This window comes from Cariama cristata, unplaced genomic scaffold, assembly GCF_000690535.1.
Source record: "Cariama cristata isolate BGI_N322 unplaced genomic scaffold, ASM69053v1 scaffold15673, whole genome shotgun sequence".
In the NCBI taxonomy this organism is placed as follows: Eukaryota; Metazoa; Chordata; class Aves; order Cariamiformes; family Cariamidae; genus Cariama; species Cariama cristata.
In genome coordinates, this window is record NW_009608773.1 from 132835 (window position 1) to 150065 (window position 17231).

Consider the following 17231-nt stretch of genomic DNA (forward strand, 5'->3'; position numbering starts at 1 on the left):
TTGTGTTCATGTTCCTTTATATTGATTTACTTGTTTCCTTTCTTCTCCTCTCTCTCACCACACAGCAATTTTAGGGTTCACTGTTTTTTGTTCTTCTCTTAAATGTAGGGGAAATGTTGTCAGGAACATTCGTGAGACATGGGGAAAGATGTAGCTTCTCATTCCTAAGTTTCTGAATACTACTGGCATGTCATTCATAGGATGTCATGAATGATCTGCCAGTTGCAGTCCCATAAGTAAAAACACGATTCCATGTTCATGTATCTTGTTTTCATTTTATGCTTGAAAAGAATTAGAATCAGTTAGCTTCCTCTTTCATCCCCTTTTCAAAAAGATGCACTTTCTTAGTGTAATGAGCAACGTTGCTATTTCTTTTCTATTAAAATGGAGAAATGTCTTAAAGCAGTTTCTCCTCATGCTTTAAACTCTACCTGGTGATTAGATTATTTTTTTTCTTGTTTTTCTCCCCATAGTTAAAAATCCGGAGATGAGGGGGAAGAAAAAGCATATTAAAATAAAGCTTGAAAAAAATATGAGAAGGCAAAGGGAGAAGCTATATATTACGTGATCGCCCCTGTTGTGCATTTATGAAGACTTAGCCTATCATTGGTTTTAATCCTTAGTTTAGTCATTAGTTTTAAAATTTGTTAAAGGAAGTGAATAAAAGTAGAATTTTGGAAACATACTAAGCTGATTTAGAAAACATAAATTTTACTGTAGTGGGACTTTAATGAAGCCTGCTTTTGATCTCATTAATTTATTTTTAAATCAGTGTTACTACTGTGAACATGCTGAGATTAGGGAGAAGACTTACCATTACACTTTCCTGTATGCTTATGATTTGTGTGGGTTTTATTCGCTCTAAAATATTTTGAAGTGACCATTTAAAAAGATAATGCTTTTTGGATTGAATGAATTTTGGTTTAGACTCACATGGATATCTTACTCAAGTTGTTTAAGAGTGAAAAAAATCCCACACTGTAATTGAAGATCTTGTTCTTTCATTTAAGGATATTTGTAGATATGATATGTAGGTTTTGACATTTGTCCATGTCCTTGTACTAAGAAAAACTCCTGTCTGCTTATGAAAAAGGATTGTTAAACCCATAGAAGTTGGAGAATGCACTTTCTTTTCTTTGTCAAAGTATGGTAAATGTCTTCAAATGTCCTGTGCAAAGGGGAGTTTAATTTTTTCACTTTCTTTGTTCCAACTGTTTTAAGCATACCTCTTTTATCAGTACAAAATAAAAATAAATAGTGTGTTACAAAGTGCCAGATATTTCAGTGTTCAAGTTCCATCCCATATAAGTTAGAGTGAAAGCTGGCAGCCTGTAGCTCTGTGGTCTAACTAAGATTGTCTTTGACTTTGAGTCCTTAATACTCAGGTTTGGTGACATACAGTTTCACTCAGAGCTAGTATTGGGAGAAAAAGCCAATCATATTCTAAGGTATACCGGCAAAGAGTCAGAGAATTACAGAATGGATGGGGTTGGAAGGGACCTCTGGAGATCATCTAGTCCAACTCCCCTGCCAAAGCAGATTCACCTACAGCAAGTTGCACAGGGATGCGTCCAGGCCATTTTTTAATATCTCCAGAGACGGAGACTCCACAACCTCTCTGGGCAGCCTGTTCCACTGCTCTGCCACCCTCAATGTAAAGAAGTTCTTCCTCATATTCAGATGGAACTTCCTGTGTTTCAGTTTGTGCCCATTGCCCCTTAACCTGTTGCTGAGCACCACTGAAAAGAGTCTGGCCCCATCCTCTTGACGTCTACCCTTGAGGTATTTATATGTATTGATGAGATCCTCTCTCAGTCTTCTCTTCTCCAGGCTGAACAGATCCATGTCTCTCAGCCTTTCCTCATAAGAGAGATGCTGCAGTCCCTTATTTTCATTGCCTTCCACCAGACTCTCTCCAATAGTTCTTTGTCTTTTTTGAACTGATTTGAGGGAAAAAGGAGTGTTACACAGAATCATCAGGGTTGGAAGGGACCTCTGGAGATCAGCTAGTCCAACCCCCCCTGCCAAAGCAGGGTCACCTGCAGCAAGTTGCACAGGGACGCATCCAGGCCATTTTTTAATATCTCCAGAGACGGAGACTCCACAACCTCTCTGGGCAGCCTGTTGCGGTGCTCTACCACCCTCAATGTATAGAAGTTTTTCTTCATATAAATGAGGAAATAATCTTTGTATAAAATCATAGAAGCTGGTTGACTTATTGCACTGTAGGGAATAAGAAGTTGGAGGTTTTTCCTCTTCCAGGGATCAGATGCATCTGTTGAGATCTTTGCCTGTAGCATAGCATCCCAGACTTAAGGTAGTCAATACCTTTACCCTTCAGTCAAAACCAAATGTAACTGCATCTTATTCAGAAGCAATATTTTCCCCTAGTTTTGTGCCTGTAGTTATTTTCACACTGTTTGGGTTTGGGTGGGTTTTTTGTTTGTATGTGTGTGTTTGTTTTTCCCTTCTGAAAATCAGTTAAACTCCCTACAAGTAATAACAGTTATTTAGAGGCATAGTTTGCAAATAGTGGATCAGTGGGAGGATTGTGACCATAGAGTCTAACAAGCATCCTTAGAAATGCCTAGGGGATGAGTCCACTGGTCTGTTACCTCCCAGTGATTTACATTTGAATCTTTGCAGTTTGTAGCCTTGAAGATTATTTTTCTGGTGTTACAGAGTGACTGCTGGCTACTTGGCCTTCTATTTTTCCCTGCTTCTCAAATGGTACCTCAGCAAATGCAGACTGAGACACCAGTCTTTCTGGACTCTTTTTTTTTTCCCCCCTCACATTATTCAGTAATAATAAACTTCTACATGACAAATTATTCATTCAGTTGAACTTGGCACCTGTGATTTGGATGGGGTTAGAAAAGTATATTTTAAATTTCTATTTCTTTAAAGTTTCTGAAAGCCTGCAGTTTGACAGTTCTACTGGAGTGCAAATTCTTATTTCATGTTTATAGTAACCTAATACATGATCTCCATGCTTCTCAGATTTTTATGGTTATTTTTATTGTTCACTTAACCAAAACGTATATGCAGTAAGAGTATTTTGTTCCACTTTATTCTCTTAATAGTAATTGTAATAATTGTGATAATAAATTAACAGCTGCCCCCTACCCATGAAGTACTGAAATGCAGTCTCCGTGTAAGCTCTTTTAAAGTGTTGCTGCTTTATGGAATAAAATTGGTTTATGAAATAGATTAAACTGTGATTAATGACGTTCTTCAGTAAAGGATATTGAAGCAAAATACAATTCCTCCAGATCTTCTGCAGACCAATGCTCATGTATAATTGATGCAGAAGAAAAGAAATCAAGTCAAAAGATAAGCAGATCTTTGCAGAATATTTATTGATCATAATATATTAAAAATGTTTAGTAAAATAACTGTGTAAATATTTGTCTAGAACCAGTATTATCACATTCAGTTGTAGAAACAGAAGGAAGTAACAGCTGTTTGTTAAGGCCATTTCACAGGTTATATTTCACCTGTATTTGAGCATTTAAGAAGCTGTTTTATACAAATTCCTGCTTTAATTATGTCAAAAGTAATTAGATAATTAATGCTACACTTTAACATTTACAGTAAAGACTGATTGGCTGTACATAATGTGTATCTATACACTGAGAGTTGTCTTTACTGCATGCAATTTCTAAGTGAATTTTAAGTTATGCCTACCTTACATTAATAGGAACACATGTGGATGAGGATAATAAAAGCAGGAGATTACAACACCAATGGGATGAAAGTTATGTTTTGAAATCTGAATTTAAGAATTTAATTTAGATATTACTAATGGAAATAATTAATGTATGTTTTATTATAAAAATATTTCTGAATATAAAGATACCTTTCCTCTTAGGTTTATTTTTATTAAGGAGTCTAGTTACAAAACATGAGTTGTAAAATACCTTAACTACAAATGTTATTATTACAGCAGATATTTCATAAATGTAATTATATTCCATAGCCTATATACTATTCAGTACTTGTTATTCAAACCCAAACAGAATTACATAAATATAAGGTGGTAATGTCAAGCTACACCATTAAAAACGCCCTGTTCTGTCTTTTTGTATCTCTATATGTGTAACTCAATATAGACTGAATATAAAAGATACCTCTCAGTTGGCAGATATATTATTTTAATTATTTAATATTGTTAAGGGCAGAAATTTGGTTTCAGACAAAGACTGGAGAATCTCTTTAAATAGTTCTGTAATGGAGCGGGTTTTCTTATTCCATGATCTTGTAATGTGGAGAGCTTTCATTTGTTTTTGTGCATAAGCACACTCATGTCTGACATGATTGCAGCTGTGAGATTCTAAGACATGATGGGCTGGGGGGGAAGGGATGGCTCCATTCATTGTGTCTGTATAGAGTAGAAATATGTACATGTCTTCCATATGAACTCATTTGCTTTTGTTTTTCCTTATTGTTTTTAGAATCAGCTGAATTGTGAACAAATGATTTAAAGAGGCACTGCTGAATAAGTAGCTTCTGTACTCTCTAACTGAGCTGGAGCTTTTGGCTAGGTACTAAATGCAATAGGACTCTTCTTAAAAGTAATCAAGTATTATGGAGTCACATATAGAAGTTTATATGTAAAATACAGAAATGTGTGTGTGTATATATACATATATAAAAGTATATATAGTAGTGATATATTCAGGTGGTTTGGGATTTACTTCATGTATTTATATTTCTCTAAGCTTTTGCATCAAATCTTATGTCAGTGGGAATGGTAAGAAGGACTTTCCTTTTCTTGTTTTGCTGTTTTGCTTCTTGAGTTTTGTTTGTTTTGTTTTGTTTTAAATTGTGTGCCTGGCTGGATGTTGTGAGTGTTTAAAATCTTCCTCCTTTTAAAAACTATTTGCCTCTACCACCTTAGTATGTTCTTATATCTGCGGGAAAACTGTTGTTTACTAAATCAAGTAAAGAACTAGTGAAACAATTTTTGTTTCTATTGCTCTTAGGAAAACATTTTGTCATTATTGTTCAGTGCCTAGACCGCACGAGGTACCTTTCACTCTTTGTCGTGTTAGAATAGTTTACATAATGGACATAATGGAGTGTTTTTTCACAGAGTAATTATATACCTGATTAATGATTCACAATTCTTCATTACAAGATTATTAAGGAGACATTTAAGAAAAAGGACATGGGCATGCAGCTATAATTCAAAATTGGCAAAGAATTTCATCACTAGAAGTTACTTAAATGAGTGTTTGAATTGAGGATTTTTTAAATCCTCTAAATAAATGGCCTGGCTATTGGGTTTACCAAACATGCAAGCATGCTTTTTGGATTAAGATGCCTAAGTAAGCCTCTAGTAGTCTAACTTTGAATATGAATTTTTAAAAATTATTGTTAATTTCCTGTTTCATAGAAAATAATATTTCTAGAGTCCTGAGAAGTCCTGGAAAGGAAAGTACATTTTTTTCCATTACTAGCTGTTATCTTCTGTCCATAACTTCAGTTCTTTTGAAACAAATGCCCTGCTTAATTGAAAATCCAGTTTCAGATCTCAAACACTATACCAATAATAGTTTTCCATGCCAGTGAGCTGCTTCATGGACTGAGAGATAAGTCCTTCCACAGACCAGTGCTTGTCAACAGATGTGTGGATTGTTTCATGAGAGTCATCTGTGTCTAAATTTATACCTACCATATTATAGATACTAATATAGAGATACTAATATCCTCTGTATGTAATGTTTAAAAAAATATTGATATTATGTGAGTACAGCAAAGGAAAAGTGAACTTAGAGAAATGCTGAAGAATGTACAAGTGTAATTATATAGGTTTTTCTATTGTGCAAGGCAGAAATTGAAATACTTGATAAATAATAGAAGTTTTAGCCACCAAAAGTAGTATAAACACCACCTTTTTCTAAACAAAAAGTAAATCTTGTGTCTAATAAAATACTGATGAGATTGAGCTGGATCAGTGATACCAAACTCTTGTTTGGTATTTTAACAACATTGACTGACTGAACCTTTACCTTTGGTACATGCTTTTCTAGCAGTGGTGGTGTAGTGTATTGAGCTGGAGTATATTCATTTGTCTCTCTAATCTGTTTCCAACTAATTATCCTCTTCCTTCTCCATCCACCCCATCTTTGGCTGTATTTTATCATGGAGACTGTCTTCCTAGTGCATGGGATTCAATTTCAAAACTTTTAAGCAGTTGTTATCAAAACAACCTTAGTAAATACCTACAAGTGTTCTGTATCTCAAAGAAATAATTGCTGTGATCAGTTAAAAGTTTAATTGATGGAACTCTTCAATGTTAAAAAAAAATCATGAAAGTGTAAGATTTTTTGTTATTAGAGAAACTACTGATGAATGGCTATATGCTTATATATATAGACTTATACCTACTGCTAAACCTTAGCAATAATATTTTATCCCTATATGTACAAAGTCCAAGCAAGGATCAGAAGAAACAACTGGTGCATGGTTCTAAAATCTTTTAGTAGCTGTGATGAACTGAAGTGATTAAAATCTAAATGTTTACTATCAATCATCAGTCAAAATCAAAATGTGTTTAGCAGAATTTATCACCATATCTAACACAGAAAATGACTAAAAAATTGCTGTATTTCTATGTGACAATTGTTAGTATATGTTCAAGTGTTGAAGGGTGATTTATATTACCATAGTTCTTCTGAAATAGAAATTTTGTATTTGTTAATTTACATATCTTGTGATATTTAGTGTGTTGTTTCTGTACTGTATTTTACATTTTTGGAGTCTGCCTCATTTCAGAATAGGAAGATGTTTCAGATTCTAGGTAAAAACTAGTTGCCCTTTCTTTTACCTCCTCCTTTCAAGCTCTACCATTTCTTTAGTTCCACAGCTTCTCACTTAAAATTTCAGTTTTCAAACAATCAGAATATGATAGCTGTGATAGCAAAATTGGTGGGTATTTGTGAGCATAGAAATATTAAAATATCTAAATCGACAGTGTATTTTAAGAAAGGGACTAACAACTATCTTATCTCCTGAGCACTTTACCCTCTTCCTTTGGAAATCACAAACCTGTTGATACAAGTAACCATAAAGTTCCTATTGCTGAATATCAAACTTTAGACCTCCGACAAAAAGATCTCAAGGACCTTTGAGCAAGAAGGAAAGTGACTTTTTTTTAATGGTCCTTACAAGTCCTTCTTTTCCATACCATAGAATTGAAATGGTTCTGCTGGATCACCTTATTTCCACAGCTTTGAAAAGAGAGACCTGCTGTAGATGCTATAGAACTGAGTTAAATTTTGTTCTGAATTACCAAATGCGCTTAATAAATGTGCTGCATATCTTGTAGAAATCAATTGTGGCAAAGATAATCTGAAAACAAATTAGAAATGCTACTGTCCTTTTGTCCTGTCAGTCCTATAGGTAGATCGCTTAATTTTAAAATGTAGTTTTCAAAGACTGATTTTGAGCATTCTTACCTGGAATGCTGAAATGTGATTTCGATTTTAAATTTGGATTTAAATCCTAAATCAATTTGGATTAAGTTTAGTGTGCTGTTAAACTAATGTTGTAATCTGGCCAGCAATGTCAGAGGATGAATATCTCAATGTATTTCTAATATCCTGGTTTAAGCTTTTCCTTGCTTTCAAGTTAAAGTCAGCTTCAATGAAAAGTGTCATTGACACAGTCACAGCAAGTCCCTTTGCACATTTCTATTAGCTATCCTTTCCTCTGAATTTAATTAAGTGACATAACTACACCATATAATTTTCTGCATTGATTTGTTTTAGAGACACATCATTGTGTATTTCAGCCACATGTATTGAAGTTTATACTGAAAATTTGGTGCTGTTGAGTAGCTGTGAGGTTCTATAATTTTACCATTGCATATTAATCTGTCTACTCCAGTCAAAGGCATATTTAAAGACACTCTTAGGCTTCTCTTGGACTTGCAGGTCCACAGACGTAAAAAAAAAAATAATTGGAAGCCTCAATCTCCTTCAAGTCAAGGGAAAATGGGTTCCTAAGCATCTGTGCTTATGGGCCATCCAAGATTTGCTATTAACATCTTCTCAGATCTCCTGTCCGCTTCAGCCATAGGATTTCTCCAGGAATTATTTTCATGAAGATTTCTAGTTAAAATCATTCAGAACTTATCATTCAGAACAAGTTTATGGCTAATCTGCTACTGGGGAGTACATGTAAAGCTAATGGATGCGGCATTTTAAGGATTCTCTTGAGAAGTGGAGAAATGTCCTCGTCATTCATGTGCTTATCTTCTTTTATCTGAAGATTTTTCAGGAAAGGAACCAGTGCAATGCTTCTTTGGATAATGAGTTAACAGCCATGAAGAGCCAAAGTAACATTATAGTTTTTGTGTCTGGGAAAGCATAAAAGAAGGGATACACCACCTTTGCCCGAATTTCTGTCAGGAAGATCAATTCACTTTGGAATCTGGAGTGGGTTTTATGAGTTTGTAGGTTAGATCCTGTCTAAAACAGTGGGAGTTTTCTTGATACCATCAGTGAGGCATATTTGTTTTTAAAATAATGTACATTATCTACATTTTTTTGTAGGTTATTTTGTATTGGGAAGTGTCTTTTCAGCAATTCCAGTAATTAAATTACATTATAATTATATAGTGTCTTTCAGTCAGAAGCATCTGAAATTACTACACTCAATTAGTACGGTAAATATTCATGCTTTTGTGAAACCCATCCTTGACTCTGTGGAATGTTGGCAGGTATTCATGGAACACCATTCAACAAATTAGATGAGGAAAAGACAAAAGGGAGATTTTAGATAGGGGGAGGAGGGAACTATTGTGAATTTAGCTAGAGAATAGGATTAACATTCTACTGTCACTGAAAGTGTCATTCAGACTTTACTGGGCAGAGCAGTTAGTATTCCTGATTTCTGTCTTCTTAAAAGATGTTTCATCTGAGCAATGGCACAGTCAGTGTAGATGTCTAATTTTCTATGAATACTACATATTCTGCAGTTAAATGAAAATCTGTGATTTTTTGCTTTTGTATAATTCAGTATGTAACCAGCTCATTTTTTCCTTTTTTAATTATAAAAAAGTGATAAGTATAAATGAAGCTACTGAAAATACATTACACTTCTCTGCAAATGTAATTTGAACCTCATGAAACATTAATGCATAAAACATGAATTGTTGTTTTTATGCTAACAGACAAAAATAATTAGAAAAGTTTGTTTTCTATGTTATTAAAGCTGCGTATCATAGAGAATTCATGGAGGATTTGGTTTCTTCCATTCCCACACTTTTGAATCATGTTTTCCTGAGGGATACTCATAAAACTCCTCATAGACTTTTGTGTGTGCATATGTGTGTGTAAATTTATAATCATACTTTGTTCAGAACTAGATACTCTCATAAAATCAACCACCTGTATAGCCAACATCATTGTAATAATTATTCTCTCTCCATACACAACTTGCATGTGCACACATTTAGTAAAAACTACTTTTGAGAAGTCATATGAGTTAGAGCCTACACATACACTGGTGACAGAATGCCAACTAAAGCAGAAACCAGAGAATTTTGTTTGTTTGTTTAAACATGATTTGCTAATTCCTTGCTGTAAGAAGTTTGCATTCCAAATTACGTCTTTAGTTAAAAGCACAAAAGATAAATCTTAATGTTCATACTTCAAAGTGGGCAGAAGCGTAATTAGGTAGTAACTAAAAGAGTGGGTGGTACTTTTTTCAGTCCCTCAAAGAGTCAAGGTTTAATATAAAATACTAATTGAAAAATACCCTAGATTTAAACCAAAGCAGTAATTTGTGCAAAAACAAACTTACATATTCTTTTCTTTAGTAAATCTTTCTTGAGCTTGGTTCCAAGGCTCTAAGCCTCATGATTTCAGATGTAAATTATTCCCAAACATTTAAGCTGAAGTTAAGTTTCTGTTGCATGATAGTTTTTAGGACTAAAATGAAGTAAAGCCCTTCAGAAATGCAGCTTCAGCTGAGAGGAGATCTGAGAACTGGAACAAAATAAACACTTGTGATAAACAGTAAAGTGGGAATTGGCCCAAACTCCTGCTGCAATGTACTGACAGATACAAGTAAATGTCTTAGAATATCTCTTTGCAATGTCATTTTAATTTATTATATTTGTAATAATCTAGTATGATTTTAACTTGAGAAACTCCTCTTAGTTCCAATATTGTTTTTTCAGTAGATTAATTTAACTGTGAATTGACTTGAAAGAAACAGTAGTTGTGAGGGCAGAAATACCACAAAGAAGCAACATCAAGAAACAGCAAAATGACATTCATCTGACAATAATTGCGGGTAAAATATATGAAGGAAATACTACAAGCGTATATGCTGCTAGAGATGAGAAGAAAATCTCAGGAACGAAAACGTGACGAGAAAAAAAAAAATGCATTACGATGAGGAGCAAAGTAGCAGTTAATCTGTTCCTATAACCAATTGCACTTGTTCACAGAATCTTTTAGTTCTAGATATACTTTTATAGAAAGAGAGAGATTGAATTGGAATGACACTTCCAGAATTTAAACATAATCAGGGAAGATGAAGACTAGTTTATGATCTAGCTAAATTTACAAAGAACTGCTTCTCTTTTTATGGATATTTGCTTACTTTTGTAAATATCAATCAGACCATTCGAAAGATGTCTCTATTCCTTCTAAGTATTTTCTCTAAAAAGAAAATGTATACTTTTGGGCTGAGCAACCACGAATTTATTCAGTGCATGACCCCTCTGAAAAAGTTCATGTTTCACCATACATACATACACATGGAACCCAATCTAAAGCTATTGAAATTACTGAAATTCCACTAACTTCCTTGAGGCTATATATGTGCAATCAGTAGAGATTTGCTAGGTAAGCCTACTGTTGGAGGCTGAGCCCGAGTCTGATGTGAACAAACACCTGCCTGGACCAGCCTCATATTTCTACCTGCTGTACACATAGGATGACTCGTGACCTTTTGGTAGCCTGTTCTGCCTTGAACTTGTGGTTGGCATTAGGACTCTCCAAGAGTTACCTGATACGATGGAACGTGGCCGTAAATTTTAAGTGCATGCAGACATCGTCTTGCCTGTAATGTACTGCTTGATTCCAATAGACTTCCATCATATCTTCTGTTGATCTTGATTTTTCTCCCAGATTTTCATCATAATGCCCCTTTAGTTTAAGGATGGATGGCATCCATGATGATGGATACTCACACCAATACAAGCCTACTGTGGCAGTGTGTTTAGTCTGCCACACAGAGAAATAATAGATGGCTCTTACACTTCATTAACTGCTTTCTACAGGAACTTGTGATTTCAGAATACCCTCTCATCAACTCCAAGCCTATAGTAAAATGAGCAGCTAAAGTAGTATGAAATTTTCATAGGTATAGAATCCAGAGCCCAGATGGAGTTTTAGAGTTTAAAGTAATTGATGAGCAGTGAAGATGAAAAAAGAGATCAAATGGAAGATAGTTATTTAAATATAGTTTTAAGGGAATACAATTATTTGCTTTGGAGAGACTAAAATGTAGAATTGTGCCAGATTAGGATGAATTTGTTAGATTAGACAGAACCTTTTTTGTAAAGGGGTTTCCCTGTTAAAAGAAGATAAAATAATATTAGGCGAGTAGTTGAAATATTTAATAGAAGGAAAAAAGAACAACTATTACAGAAGATTCATGACATGAGTTATAATTAAACTTGTAAAAATAGAAGAGGAAAAAGGAAAGCTGAATAGCAGATAAAAAAACTCCTTCGTTCATTAATCTCTGTGCAATCTCTTCAGAAACAATTCTATGAGGTAGAATAAGCAGAGGATGATGCAGTTAAATGGTTTTACTGTCAAATTGTTGGGTTTGTTTTTTCCAAGTTTTGATGCTATTTTGTATAATCAGTGAGACCTTTTCTTTTCTAGTGTAATTTAGTGCAGGCATGTATCACACCACCATGTGAAGCTTAAAACTTAAAGTCATGGTTTTTGGCCTTCTTATGTATGGTTACTCTAATTGGCATAACAGCCACATCAAGTGCTAATTCTTGCTATCTAACCAGTTAGCGTGCATTTCATCCTCCCAATACACTTGCCAGGTAAATACTTTGTCTAAGCTAGATGGCACATAAAGTGTTCGTTTGTGATTACCATCCCCTCACCTTCAAAGACTGTGAGAAGTGAGAATATAACCAGACCACATGTTATCAGAGAGGAGGAGGAAGGAAATAAGGTAATGGAAAAGTGAAAGGGTTGGGAACCTTGCTATAGGTCGTTACTTGGAGGTGTTTACACAAGAGGAGCGGGAATAAGGACTGAGGAGACAGCGCATAAGATGTTAGTGTGGGTAGCAGTGCAGGTTTGGTCATGGTTCTGCTTCCCATGAGGATATTTTGTGTGTGTTGATATACACTCAAAGCTGCTCAGTGCATATTATCTCCTTGCAGCTTAAGGGAGGGGGTGAGAAGTGGCACAGCATAATCACCGAACATCTGACATTCCACAGTAGATGCTATTCAGCTCCCAGAACTGAGCCAGGACTTTCAGTTTGGTAAATCAGAGGATTTTTAGGCAATGCAGATGTGAAAGGGAATGCAGCATAGGGTTATGCAAGTGGGTTGTCAATAAATGTAGGGAATGTTATCAAAAAATTAGGGAATTAGCTGATACAGAGTTTAGGAGTCTAGGATTTTGTGGCATGTGAGGGTGAATATGAGCGACTAATACTGAGTTAAAGCATTTTGAATTGTGTCCTCTGGACATAATGGCTAAGATCCCTCAAGTACTGAGCATCCTCCTCTGGAGTGCAGAGTTTCATCAAATCTCTGCTGACTTCATTGGGAACTGAGGGCAACAAACTGCTCTCCGGTTTGAGCCCTTCTTAAGCACCACAGTTTCTTGGACTGTTGCACCTTTGTCAAGGCTTTTAAAGAAATAATAATATATTAGTGAAAAAAAAGCAGTGAAATTACTTTGTTTCTTTTATTTTTGTTATAGTTTGTTTCCTTTTCAGAGAAGAAGTATTATACTTGCTGAGCCTAATTTTGAACTTGCTTGTGCTAGCACAAATAGGATGAGAGTGATGCCTGTGGAAGTAATAAATTTGCTTTGTGAGTAAGCAAATGTCATAATTCTAATCCTTATTTTTTATAAAGTCTATTTGGCATGAAATAAAGGTTGAGTTCCCTCCATTTTTTCTTCTATAGCATTTAAAAAAATTAAATTGCGTATGTATTTTAAGATTATGTTCATAATTGCTTTAGATACTATCCTTTTTGCAGCACAAATTTCAATATAACCAGGAGCATACACACAAAGCCAGAAACCTAACCTCCCTGCTTAGTCAAAGATACCTTTATTGGATAGCTCAGAGCACTTATTTTGGGTAGTAGTTAGGTTTCTCACTTTGGCATCCAAATCACTTTCTGAACTTCTTATCTGTAAAAGGTCAGTAAGAACACTGTCCAATTTCCCTGACAGACAGACAGTTAAGTAGTTAAAAAAAATCGTGGTGGTGCAGGTAACAAAACCAAATAACGATTGCTGTTTCAGTTTCTGTTTGTATAACTGGAGTTGAGACCAAGAATTTTGTTGTATCATTTTACACCTTGTAACTTAGTAACCTTATGGATTTTAGGCTTCAAGAGGGGAAAAAAAAAAAAAAATATATTTGCATTATTTCATTCATACTAGCACCTAGAAGGCTGTGGCCTGGTATGTTAGATACTATGTTAGTATACAACACAACCAGTGTTTGCTGTAAAGAGTTGATATTCCGATATATAAATCAAGGAAAATCAAGTGAATGCAAGAAACACGGAGAATTACAAATTGGTAGCAAGATTAATATGGCCTAAAAAAAAAAATCCTAAATAAGTTTTTCTTTTTAAAGTAATTATCTCCATTTTTAAATAACATTTTCAATCAGTTGTTACAAATACAGGAATGTTACACCTGAATATCTCAAAATAATGCAAAAGTTGCCATTCATTTCAGGAAGAGCAGGATTTTACTTATGTTTTAAGCAAAATGCATATAGATGTATTTATGTTTTATGAAAACTGATTTTTGATTGGAATATAGTGTTTTCTGTGGCATCTTAGTTTAAAACTGGTTGTGCATATTGTCTAGTTTTTTAATACATGTATGTTTTTAAAAGATGTCCTATATGTTAATAGGTGAAATGCTTACCCTGGCAGGGGTTGTATTTGAAAGGATATTTACGGTATATATCTATACTAAAACAATTTAAGAGAGTTGTCAGTTAAAACACACAATCTGATGTTTCTGAAATAAATATTTAGAAAAGGTTATTTTTATTTATCTCAGAAGCAGACAAACATGTAACATATTAATCCAGCAAACCCAACATTTATTTTCTGAAATGCATCATAATTTGTATGTTGTTTGTATGGCTAAGTACAAAAACATTTCTGGACAAGGTGGGAGGGGATGGGTATGGAGGAGATCATTCTTTGTTTCTTCTGACTAGATAGTTAATTTTGTCGAACAAGCAGAGCCTTTAGTGGTGAACCAAATGAACTTTCATGGTGTCAAGTGAGAAAAGTAGTAGTTTCTTATTGAGAAAATCTTTCTTGTTGCATACAGAACATTTCCTTCTTAATTTGGTGGCTGAGTGAAACATTATTTTATTTTACTACACCAATCCTTTAGAGTAATCCTAGCCATATTACAGTGACCTGGATTTTCATATGTTGCGTATGTAGCTATGATATTACATGTGCTACAATGCTGCCCTAAAAATTTAATATTCTAGTTACTTCTGCAGTCACGTGTGTGGTTATGAGAGTGTATTTTCATGCCTTCTTACGTTCTTAGGTTCTTCTCTTAAACTTAGGTAAGCGCTTATGCCTAACATGGTCAGAACTCTGCACATTAGTTAGAAACCAAGCAAGATCTGGCAAATTTTAACAGGTGTTAAAATCTCCCAAAGAAACTGTTAGTATGTCTTATATCAGTGGAGTCGGTTTTCTATAGTATGTGGCACAAAGCCATAGTCATGAAAGCTGTGCCATGCAATAAAAGATTTGCAGTTTCATTGAGTATTCCTGGGTGACTCTTTTTATACAACTTCACTTTTTTGGAGTGTTAATTAAAAAATAAAATAAAATAAAATAAAACCTCAAACCCCTAAAATATATATATTTAACAAAAATCTGAACATTCCTTATATGTAGCAATTAGTTAATACAATTTGTATCTAGATCCCAAATGACAAATAAAAATCTAAGGGTGGTTTCCTTCTTTTTCTGATAGGAAAACTAAAAAAGGGCACCTCAAAATCACCAACTAATTTGAACTACATTTTAAAACGACTATGAGGTGTCCTGACTTAAAAATAAGTGTGTCTGTAAATATATATAAAAACACATTTCAGTGTGTGTATATTTATCTAAATATGTATATAGGTATATACACATATTGAGATGTTTGCGTTTTTATAGGATTATTTAGTGTATGGGTGGGCTAAATGTTTTTTCAATATCATACTTTTATGTTACCTTTAGAATAAGTCAACCCCTAATAATTTTTATTTATTCCATAGAACAACATTTTTTTTTTTGTCAACGAATGTGAATGAAATTCCAAAGAAATTAGAAATTCTATATATGCTGTAAAGCAATTCAGTGCAAAATACAATATGGTATGTTACAATTTTTAATTTACATGTTATGTAAGTGGATAATCTAAATGTTTCTTAACTTTATAGTATGTTGGATTTTCAGATCTGATTTTGATGCTATCATAACAACTGGAAATATCTAAAATGGGTAAGACTAGAAAAAGTTTGTAGGGCATGCATTTTTATTTGTAATTAGCTTGACTTTATAATAAGTTGGACTTTATAAAGAGGCAGTAAAATGAGAGTGTTGCTAATAAAATTTTAATCGTATTTTGTATTGAGTTGTTGCTGAGATTTTAGATAGCATTTTGGTGAAAGGATTGACAAATTGAAAAGTGTTACCTCTGCAAAACCTGGATGAATGGATATCAGTAGGGTACTAAAAATGTATTTTTGTAAGACAAAATGTCGTATTAATTCAATATCTTGAAACAGATGGTACATCAAAACTTTGAGACACGTTTGTAAAATGTATGTCAGAAACAAAAGCTACAAAAAGTACGTATAAATATTGAATTTTTATCTTGAGCATCATTTTTCACTCATAGCAACGAGTCAATAAGGAATAAATTTATTGACATTAATGACGTTGTATCAGTTTGAAACTTGTTTAAACAGGAGGAAAGGTAGGATTTATAGACAAGTACCCTTCATTTGAAGACATCTTGATAAACTTTTTAAGATGTGCAAATACCATATTTTGTTCTTTAAAAATCTTCAGCATTTAGACACTCTCTCCTGCTGCACTTCATTTCCATAGACTGAATAATAATACACTGTAGAACATAATAAATTTCTGTATACTGATGTGGATGACAGGTTGAATAATCAAGATCATGTCCTGTTCAAGACCATTTTATCTGTCCATGCTATACGGCATTTGTTTTAGTCAAGTGGGTTTTTTAAAATTATTGTTACTATAGGTGTTCTAAGGGAAGATAAAGACTTTCAGACACATTTTGTCTAAGAAGTTGGTTTGCTACATTAGCCTGGACAGAGAGGAATCCAATGGAAACACTCACTTTGATGCTATCTAAGACAGTCTTTCCATACGAGCATAATACCTGCATTTGCTTAATCTTTTGGACTGGAATGTACTATGCTGAAAGCAATATGTTCTATGGGAGAATGATAAATATGATTTTCCTGTTATTTTATCTTTAATTCTTTATATTGGACATTTGAAACAGATGCAGAGCGTTAAAAAGCGTGATGAGCTGTGTTTCTTTTAAATATTTTTTAACCTTTTCTTTTAAAAACATGGTAACTAACTTGCTTCATTCTTTTCCTTCCTTTTATAGGGTAGCAAAATATTGTAGTGTTTATGCACAAAGCAGAAGTATTATTTATATATATTTTTTTTAATTACAGGTAAAGATTATAGTTCCCAACAGCACAGCAGGTCTGATAATAGGGAAGGGAGGTGCTACAGTGAAGGCTATAATGGAGCAGTCAGGGGCTTGGGTGCAGCTTTCCCAGAAACCTGATGGGATCAACTTGCAAGAGAGGGTTGTCACTGTGAGTGGAGAACCTGAACAAAACCGAAAAGCTGTTGAACTTATCATCCAGAAGATACAAGAGGATCCACAGAGTGGCAG

At 34.1% G+C, this 17231-nt stretch overlaps 1 protein-coding gene across 1 annotated transcript in view; it reads left to right on the forward strand.

The window, feature by feature from the left end:
• Positions 1–17231, forward strand: part of LOC104159367 (RNA-binding protein Nova-1-like) — a gene marked incomplete at its 5' end in the record, with an annotated part of 151372 nt that overhangs the window by 131275 nt on the left and 2866 nt on the right. Inside the window, 2 exon segments of the mRNA XM_009697253.1 lie at positions 17005–17227; positions 17230–17231. The exon segment at positions 17230–17231 is cut by the window's right edge and continues 384 nt beyond it. Of these exon segments, the coding sequence (XP_009695555.1) occupies positions 17005–17227; positions 17230–17231 (225 nt within the window).